This window comes from Poromitra crassiceps (genome assembly GCF_964638095.1).
Source record: "Poromitra crassiceps genome assembly, chromosome: 28".
Classification (NCBI taxonomy): domain Eukaryota; kingdom Metazoa; phylum Chordata; class Actinopteri; order Beryciformes; family Melamphaidae; genus Poromitra; species Poromitra crassiceps.
Window position 1 is genome coordinate 9,992,228 of NC_139651.1, and position 10,049 is coordinate 10,002,276.

The window sequence follows — 10,049 nt, forward strand, 5'->3', positions numbered from 1 at the left end:
TGGATCTCTCTTGGTAAAGGTGAGGCCTTTGCTCACAGCCACAGACAGTGCACAGTGCACACAGCCTGGGCTGCGCCTCTCGCAGAGACATGGCATGTGACTGATGGGCAGTATTCAGAGGCACGGCGTGTGATTATACTGTAGCCTTCAAAGACACGTTCAAAAAAGCCGCCTCGCTGTGGGATCCACCTGATGCTCTACCAGTGCTCTTTTTCATTTCCTTTGGACTTTGTCACACTGCTCAGTGCTCAGTGTGGCATTATGGAAAAGGCCAGCCTGACAGACCCCCGCCACCAGCAGGCCTCAGCGCCTCAGTGGGGGTCTTGAACCTGTGGGCTTGTCAGTGGCTCAGAAGATATGCATCCTCAAGTCCGCGCTTAGTTGAAAGGGAAGATCTTTTCTCAGATCTTTTCTCTTCTTTGTCTCTCTCTCTCTCTCTCTCTCTCTCTCTCTCTCTCTCTCTCTCTCTCTCTCTCTCTCTCATATATATATATATATATATAAAAACAACAACATTTATTTTAATATTATTTTTATTTGCTGCAATCAGTCCCGGTAAGTTGAGCTTCCTCCCTCTCTTCTGTCCTTTGATAGAAATGGCCGATATTTAATGGCTTTCTGGGTTGCAGCAGCAGATCAGCTGTTCAGTGAAGTTTTTCACGTCCAAAAAGTGAAGAATTACAGTTCCGGGGAAAATAAGGCTCACCCGAGCCTCGGCTCTGCACTAATGTGATTTGCGGGGCTGCACACCGGTCCCACCAGATTCTCCCACACAGAGTATAGCCTTTTCTCTTAAAGTAACTGCCCAGATTATTTCTTCAAACACTCCGCTTGGCTTGCGATGATAACGCCTCGGATTTTTCAAACCTCCCTTTTTACCGAGCTCTAATTATTTCTTCAAGCTATTAGTTTCTAAAAATTGCTTTCACTTCTTCAATGGACTCGTGTTCACACACGGTTTATATACAGTGTTGCTATTTTTTTACACTGAATTTTGCTGGAACAGGAAGGAAGTGGAAGGAGGGAAAAATGGGTTTGTATAGATTGGCATATAGCAGCCATTGCGAGGAAGGATCAGATGGCAGGGAAAACAGATTATATAGGAAGGGCTCTCATGGCATAACAGGCATTCATTTTAATGGGAAACCACATGTCATGACCTTGCTGTTGCCACTGAGCAGCTTTGTTTTAAATCCAATTGACATCGCTGGAGGAGAGGAGGCTGCAGGGGAAGGTGCTGCAGGCACCTGATACCACGCAACCAAATGGCCTGTTTTCCTTTCCTTTTTTCAGAACCTCCCAGAGGCCTTCAGTGAGGTCTCCTCACCCTCCCTGAGGTGAACAGGGGGGTAGGCGGAGCCGATCTGTCCCAACAGTGGTGGAACGGTCGGTTGCCATAATAGTTGCCGGGGATACCCCGTCCAGGGAGTCATGTGATCCGAACACTAAGCAGGATGGCCGAGCTCGACTTGCACAGTTTCAACGGGTCTAATCAAGGTATGTTGTCACGCGGAGCTAGGCCTGGGAGACAGGCTCTCCCTTGTTTTCCAGGGGAGCATATTGCACTTAAGGTTGTGTAAAATCACTGCGATGGAGTTGGCTTTGCCAAGTATTGCTTTCCAATGATCTCCCTGCTCCGGGAGGAATGGGGAGGATAGTGCCAGCACAACACAGGCAGGCTTTGTTAGGGAGCTTTGTGGGCCCAGATGGAAGGATGGAAAAGCTGGGTAAAATAACATTCCTTTTTTCTCCCTCCCCACAAACATCCAGTGGATTTTGCATGGAAATATTGCCTTGTTCCACCGCGCTGGAGGTCATCAGCACAATTTAATTACATTAAGAGACAGCTAAATTAGACTTTGCAAACAGACAGGGCTTTAGGGGATTACTGGACCTCTGATGGGGAGATCAAATTCTACCTTCTAGCATGAGAACAATATAGCCGCTTCCTGGCAGCCAGGACAGAGGTAGAGGGATGAAGAGATGGAGGGGGGCTCGTGGTGGACAGCCAGATGAGAGATTTAATTGGATGGAGGATCAAAGCACTGCTGGTGCAGTATTTCTTCTTTATTTTAGTTTGTTTTATTATTTGAATCTGACTTTTTATTTACTGTATACTGGACTGATTATATTTTTATGCAATCATGTTTTAACCATAGACTGTATAAAGAGATGGATGGAGTGAGTGTGATGTCACTCATTAGTTTGTGGACTTGTGTTTTGAAGCCTCTAGTTTGGCGTTTTGGCCGCTGCCATCTTGGTTCTCTCACAGCTCGCACAAGACAACACGAGACCAGGGGCTCCCCACCGAGTCGCGGCGCGACCTGCTATTATATATTATTATGTACTCGTACCGCGCGAGATGCCTAGTTATGGAATATTCCATGTTTTACAGTTGATTCGATTTTTATTCGAAAATTCTATGATTCTATCCGTTTTTTCCTTTTTGCAGAAATAATCTATGGTATATATATGAAAAAGTATGTTGGCCGATATGTTTCTGAACCAGTATCACGAATCATATGCACTTATTGTACAAGGGAAATATAATGATTTGGAAGCTTGCTAGTATTATTTCTATTTATTTATTTAATTTATTTATTTATTTATTTATTTATTTATTTATTTATTTATTTATTTATTTATTTCAATGATGACATCTTCCCTGCTAGAATGCATCTCATCTCTTCAACATTTTCCCAGATCAGACCGTGTCCCAATAAACACAGGCAGCTCCACATGCTTAAGAAATGCCTCCATTCTCACTGGCATTCCACATTTTGGCAATGAGGAATTGTAATTGTTGGAATGCTTAATTGTGTTATTTTTAGTAGTCATATTCTTTGAGATGTACTTTGTGCATAATTCAGTTATAGGTTGTGTAACGTGTCACAATGGGAATGAACTCGTACTCTGTTGTTCTGCGCAGAGTTCAGACTATTAGCATATAGATACAGTTACCGAACTCGCACAACTGGCTCAACCCACCAGGGGAAGGAAAGCCTCCCTCAAATAATACCAAACTGTAAGAGGAGAATATTGTGTACATGTGTCTCAATCATCTCTCTGGAATTGTAGAAGATCGTGTTTGCTGGGCCCCAATCCACCCACTCCACGAGTCGGCTGCTTCTGAAGGAGGAAAAGGAGTGTAACCGGTTGACAATTCAGTGTGATATCAGGCTAGCTAGTGTGGCAGAAACGATATGAAGGCATTAGCACCGTCAGGGTTGAGGGTTCAATTCCCACCACTGCTCAAACGCTTGCATTCATTGTAGTTGACTAAAAGCACCAAACAAATGGCACGCCATTGTTAAGGCTTACACAGCGACCCACGGCCTCACAAGAACACACTGGCACACAGAAGCGTCATGCCCATTGCTCAGATTTTTTAGAGGATTTTTTTTTTCAATAAACATAGGCTATAATATTATAGACTGTGTATGGTAGTTGAAACATAGTTTCAAGTTGACGTTTATTTATGTTTGTAGTTAAAACAAAGCACATAAATACTGTATAGGCTACATACAGTACAACACAAAAGGCTGTTATTTACCCTTTGTCGCCACCTAGTGAGTAAATATATATGTAACTAAAACCATTAAAATTGACAACCGGTCTGCGACTTTTTTTTTCATGTATCTCCCGGTCCTTGGCGCAAAAAAGGTTGGGAACCCCTGCTCTAGAGGACACTAGATGAGACTAATGGAAGATAAAAGATTTCTACCTTCTGAAAAGGCAATACCAGCCAAAATAAACATTGTGTTACATTGCTTTGAAACATGTGGTCTCCCTTTTTTGTCAAGTCCATTGAGCCTGGGCAGTGGCAATGTACTTAGTCTGGTGATTATGGATCTTTCCAGGAGGCTGAGCCGTTTGGAAAATAGCCTTATGGTTACACCTGCTCAGTCTGTTAATTTAAAATTCCTCTAAATCTGCCTTCCAACCCCCCAAAAAAATGTTGGCGCCGCACAAACACTTGTGCACAAGCCACACACACACACACACACACACACACACACACACACACACACACACACACACACACACACACACACACGTCCACTTGCACGGTGCACCATGGCAACAACGTCCCCCCTGCTCCTCCATGAGAGGGTTGCTTGGCAGTGGAGTTTGAGTCAGGTAACACCTGTGGGTGACACCTGTGGGTGACACCTGTGGGTGACACACAGTCAGACCTTCCTCTCACTGCAGCAGTTGGTCCTCACTGCCGGTGGGGCACACGGGGTGTAAAACGCTCGGGTAAAAAAAAAAAAAAATGTGTGCAGGCAATTTATCAGGACGGCTCGTTCTATTCCCTGAGAGGCGGTCTGCGGTTTCTCCAATTGTCCTTAAACAATTACTTTGGGGAGAGATCAGGGGGGAGACGGTTGCCAGTTAAAGCGCAGTTCTCTGAGCTGCCTATTGTGCACGTCGTCTCTAAAACCATGGGATCCAAAAGCTCTCCAGTGCACTGCCAGCCAAATAAAGAGGAGCAGAAGAAGAGGGAGCCCGAGAAAAGCTGACACCCGGCGTATTAAAACTCATCACTATTAGATATGAGCTTCGGCTCGGGCCAAGCACCATAGCTTAAGGCAAAGATACTGCTTGCTCATTGTGCTTCGGCGCGGGGGCTGGCAGGACTATGCAGCAACTGTGTTCTGTATACATCTCTCTCTCTCTCTCTCTCTCTCTCTCTCTCTCTCTCTCTCTCTCTCTCTCTCTCTCTCTCTCTCTCTCTCTCTCTCTCTCTCTCTCTCTCTCTCATGCATGATTTAGTAAACTGGCATTCTTACTTTTCGCCCCAATATTCAAGTAAAGAGATACAGCATGGAGGCTGGATCAAAAGATGTGCCTGTGGTGCAGGAATCATGTCCTATAACAATACATACCTGAAAAATGGCTACTGTAGTCATCAAAAGAATAGGAAATCTTCAGCGAAACGCCCCTATCTCTTGTTACCGTTCACTCCCACAGGAAATAGTGTTCTCATGAACTGACCGAGCACAAACTGTCAAATTCTCTAACAATGTGACTGGCAGGGTGGAGCGGATATTGCACTGTCTATATGAAACCGCATGTGAGTGTGTGTTTTGTGCGCATACGTATAGTGTGTATGTACTGTATGTGGTGTGGGACTCCATAAGCCTAGAGAAGCAGTAGCTGAAATGCATGTAACAGTGAGTGTCTGTGCTAACACTTGACATGCCTCCATGCTTTTAGAGGTGTTAGAAGATGTCAGCACAGTTTTCTCCTTAGTAACGTCTAACAGTACATGTGTTAAAAGCCTGCCTGAAAAAAATAGCCAACCCCCATGCTCTATCAGTGGTGGAGGCAGAACCTGCCAGTTGTGAGTGGCCAGTGGACTAGAAAAGCGCTATGTAAATGCAGTCCATTTACCATTTACCATGTGCCCCAAAACACAAAAACAATTCTCTCTGTAAACAAGGCTGTTAAATGTCAAAAGCAACAACAACAAAAATGCTTTGTATGGCAAATACAACAATGCTCCACCAAGCAGACTAGCAGTCTGACATTAAATTAGTGGCACAATAAAAGAAACAAAATAATAAACTACACATTTTATGTAGGGCTACACTGTCACCATGAGCACTGACCTGCTGCATCTATTCTGTACTGGAAGCTGTTGGCCCATTCACTTTAATTGAAGCTGATGATGAGTTACAGGAGCAGTTTCTGTCTTCACTGCTTTGTACAGTAGGTGCTGGTTCTCTAGCACCCCATTTACACCTGGCTTTCAAAGTGATCTGGATACTGGTCGCATTTATAAGCCAGGTGTGAATGGGGTGTAGTTAAGGACGGGGATCTTGCAATAGTGTGCGTGTGTATTTGTACAATGTGTGTTCGTACGTGCATAGAGACACTGCGTAACGCGTCATCATTCAGAAGCCACGCCCAAGACGGGGGAAAACAGAAACCCCCCCCTACAATCCTGGCGTTCTCCTATGTCGCGTGCACGGTTGCGTGTTGCACAAAAAGATCGTATATACGGAAGATGAACACTCCAACTTACTTCCTTGACAGCTAGATCCACATTTTTCTTCTCGCCAATTCTCAATGGCTTCCTTGTTTTGCTCGGGAGTACAAAAAAACTTGAACTGGCGATTTTTTACATTTGTTGTCTGCGCAGCCCCACCACACAAGAGCTTTTAGCTATGTTTAATTCAAGGAAAATGACGCTGGTGTGTGGAAATGAACGGAGCTTACCCCCCGTGATGGGCGTGGCCTATTTCATGCAGTGTCTCTATGTGTGTGTGCGCACTGGATTCGTTCTGATTGCACATTGTTGTGCGTGACAAACATCCCTGAGAGCATCTGACAATCGGATGAATATTAGCGAGAGTCCACTCTGTGTGAGTGGCTCTCATGGCTGAAGAGAGCCTGAAGCTGTGACATCAATAATCACAAGGACCAGCATGTGGCCTCTGGCTCTGCTGGTGAGGGCTTTGGCCTCAGAGAACCTGTCAGACTGGTGCCCACCACCTGGCTCCTCTGTGAGCACAAAAACACATGGGCTCATTTCAGACTTGTCTGGTTTGTTTGGGGGGGGGGGTGGGGGGGGGGGGGGGGTGACAGTAATGCTATTCATGCGCACCAAATAGACGGCGGAAAATGCAGGTGGCAGTCCTCTTCCAAGAGGAGTGTGACGGTGAACTGGTTCGTTACGAGTGAATCCGAAGCGACGAAAGGAAACGACCCAAAGACAAGCAGTGTGAGAAGACAGATGTTGACATCTGATAGCCAGCAGCTGCTCATCGAATGAGCAAAGGGCAAACTTGGTGAGAAGAAGGTGAAACACCACCTGATTAACACCAGAGAAGATCAATCACAACAGGGTGCAGACGAGTCCATGATGCTTATAAGTCACAGGGAGTCAGTGGAAGATGATTTATTTGAACCTAAACGAACCAATTACAATCATGCAACAAAGACAACTTCTCCACGATGATTTGGGCCAAAGAAAATGAACTGAAGGTGTGATCATCGCACCCGTGCACCGCCTCAGTCTCACCACCATTCAAGACCAATTCTTCCTCTTAAGGGAGTAGAGCCATACTTTATGCCATGTCAACTCCACACGATTGCTGCTGTCAGGTTGGGACCTTGTAGCAAACAAAAGGTCTTACAAGAAAGTTAAATACAGCCCTAATGTTCCTTATTACTGTATTGATTGTTAATCATGTTTTTTCCCCATTGTGTGTTTCAAATTGACTCCAAAGGCATTCATACATTCATACTTCAGCCTTTTAAGGAGCATGTCAAACTTGAGTTCAAGTGAAATGAAAAAATCTCTAGGTTGAAGTTACGGTTTATCTCCACAACAACAACAACAGCAGCTATAAATATATAACTCATGCGATCTCCATTTACAGTAGGTGGCCGGCTTTGTATAACCCATTGATACCTGATGCAGCATTTGCGTGTATATCCCTCATTTGTGTGTGTATCCCTTTAAGACCGCGAACCGTGTGACGCGGTTCGCGGTCTTAAAGGGATACACACACAAATGCTGCATCAGGTATCAATGGGATAAGCCAAGGAGGCTCATGGGCTAGGAGCTGATCTCTTGTTTCTCTGTGATGTGAAGCAGCTTACAGGTAGTTTTACAAGCTCAGGACACTCCAGCAGTACATCACAGGGGGGCTTAAAGCCCAATCTCCTCAATGTGCTGTGTGCCAGGCAGAAGGACATCGGGTCCCTTTTATGTAGTCAAAGATATGACTCATCGAATCGAACTCGCCAATCGAAACGTACAACTCCCAACCAGTATCAGGCTGGAAACTCTACCCACAAGGCCATTGATCTGGAATGAAATAGAAATATTTAGGGAATAACTGAGGACTAACTGTCTCCACTCCACTACGCCCCCCCCATGTCAAACCTGAATAGATCAAACAGAGAAGATTACCTCCGTGCATATGCATTCATTTGTGCGCTTGCTTGTTTGCTTGTGTTTGCATGGACATTATGTTCTTATGACAAGCACAGTAATGCACACCATGCCTGCCTGTGTCTGCATGCGTTAGCGTGCTTAGTGTGTGTGTGTGCACATGGACTTCTGTGTTTGTGTGTTGTGTTTGTTTATTCATGGGTTTGTGTGCCTTGTGCGTGTGCATGTGTGCGTGTGTGTGTGTGTGTGTGTGTGTGTGTGTGTGTGTGTGTGCGTGTGTGTGCGTGTGTGTGTCCGTGTCAAATTCGAAGATACGGAATATCAGCACAAACATATCTGTACCATCTGGGCTACTTGCAGCTTCAATAAGAGCACACTGCTTCTTCAGGTGGCAATAGATAAAGAAACACGCTGCTGTTGCCTTCCAGAATATCTATATGCTATAGATATAGGGAGATGCAATATAATATTTTACATAATGTCCACATACAGTGTAGCTCCATATATTTATAGTAAAGTATACATCAGTACTCTCTCCAAATTGTCCCAAATGCAAAATAACTATTCGAACTAGACTGCACTGTCTTTGGGAGTGCAAAAATAACTAACTAACAAACTAAATGAATGAATGAATGAATGAATGAATGAATGAATGAATGAATAAATAAATAAATAAATAAATAAATAAATAAATAAATAAATAAATAAATAAATTAATACATACATACATACATACATACATACATACATACATACATACATACATACATACATCTCTCTCATATGTGATGCTGTCAGTGTAAAGAAGTTGAGATACTGTATTGGTGGGAGAACTAATCTTTTGGTAAGAAAATGGGAGAAACCATTGAAGTAGTAGTGAAGTACTATTGATCGTGACTAGGGATTAAGTACAATCTGGCATGAAGATAATTGAATGAGCTGAGGGATTGTTTGGTTCATGTGCACTATAATATTTCTCTGTTCTGGTGACTACTGTAGATGAATGCTGTGCGTGGTTTCCTGGACCACGTATGCAAATACTGTATGTAGAACCGAGTGGTTATTTTGGTGAAAATGAAAAAGAATGTCAAAAAAGAAAGAAAGAAAACATATTGGCATCGGTATCGACCTTCAAAAGCCCACATCGATCGAAACCCTAGTGTACATGTCGTTTTAGGACCAATGGGACACTAACCTGGGCCTTGTTGCTGGACCATCTCAGACAGGTCCTGCAGGTGGATGAAGAGGACCAGACCTCCGGCAGCGAACAGCAGGAGGAACCAGAAGGAACAAGGCAGCATCCTCCTCCGCCCGCGCAGGGGGTCCGCCACCATCCTCCACTCGATCCACAGCATGACGCAGCGCAGTCAGTCAGACACAGCTACTTCTGCAGAGAATCAAAGAGAGCAAGAGATAGAGTTAGGAAGAGGAGAGAGAGAAGCCAGGTCAGTAGAGGTTAAAGGTCACAGCAGGACAAGACTCAGGGTCACGTTCAGTTCACACCGCGGGCATGTTTGGAGCGGTTCATTTATTTTAGTTTGGCTCGTTTGCATCTGAATTCAAGTTGCACCGAAGAACCGCTCGCGTGGAAATGTGAGTCTCAGTCCTCTGCCAAGTGAACTGTGGTGTGGTGTGTTACAAGTGAGAATGCACTCCAAACCAACTAGAAGACACAACCCCAAAACACAAGCGTTTATATAAGGAAAGAGATGATTCAGATTGACTTCTGATAGCAAGCAGTTCCTCGTGTACTGTACTTCAAGCTGCAGTCTCCACTGATGCTCCTTTTCAGCTATTTATTCATGTTTCTTACTGGGAAGGAAGACTGTACATTATGGCAAAGTGCATACAGTACATAGCTAGACAAGTCCGTCATATATATATATTTTTTTAAGATTATTTTTTCCACATTTTGCCTTTATTTATTTTTATATAGGACAGTAGGCAGACAGGAAAGGTGGGAAGAGTGAGAGGATGACATGTGGCAAAGAACTGCAGGTCGGATTCGAACCCGGGTCGGCCACACGAAGGCCCAAGCCTCCGTTGCTACCAGGTGAGCTACCAGGACGCACCAAGTCCATCATATTTATCATATATTATACAGTGAAGTTACACCGACTGCAATCAGGTTTGTTTTGAC

At 44.3% G+C, this 10,049-nt stretch overlaps 1 protein-coding gene across 1 annotated transcript in view; it reads right to left on the reverse strand.

Annotated features, from left to right (window-relative positions):
* chst8 (carbohydrate (N-acetylgalactosamine 4-0) sulfotransferase 8) overlaps positions 1 to 9,264 on the reverse strand; it is a gene marked incomplete at both ends in the record, with an annotated part of 167,897 nt that extends 158,633 nt beyond the window's left edge. Inside the window, one exon of the mRNA XM_083662476.1 lies at positions 9,105 to 9,264. Within this exon, the coding sequence (XP_083518602.1) occupies positions 9,105 to 9,264 (160 nt within the window). The remainder of the gene's footprint in view (positions 1 to 9,104) is intronic.
* Positions 9,265 to 10,049: the final 785 nt, after the last annotated feature.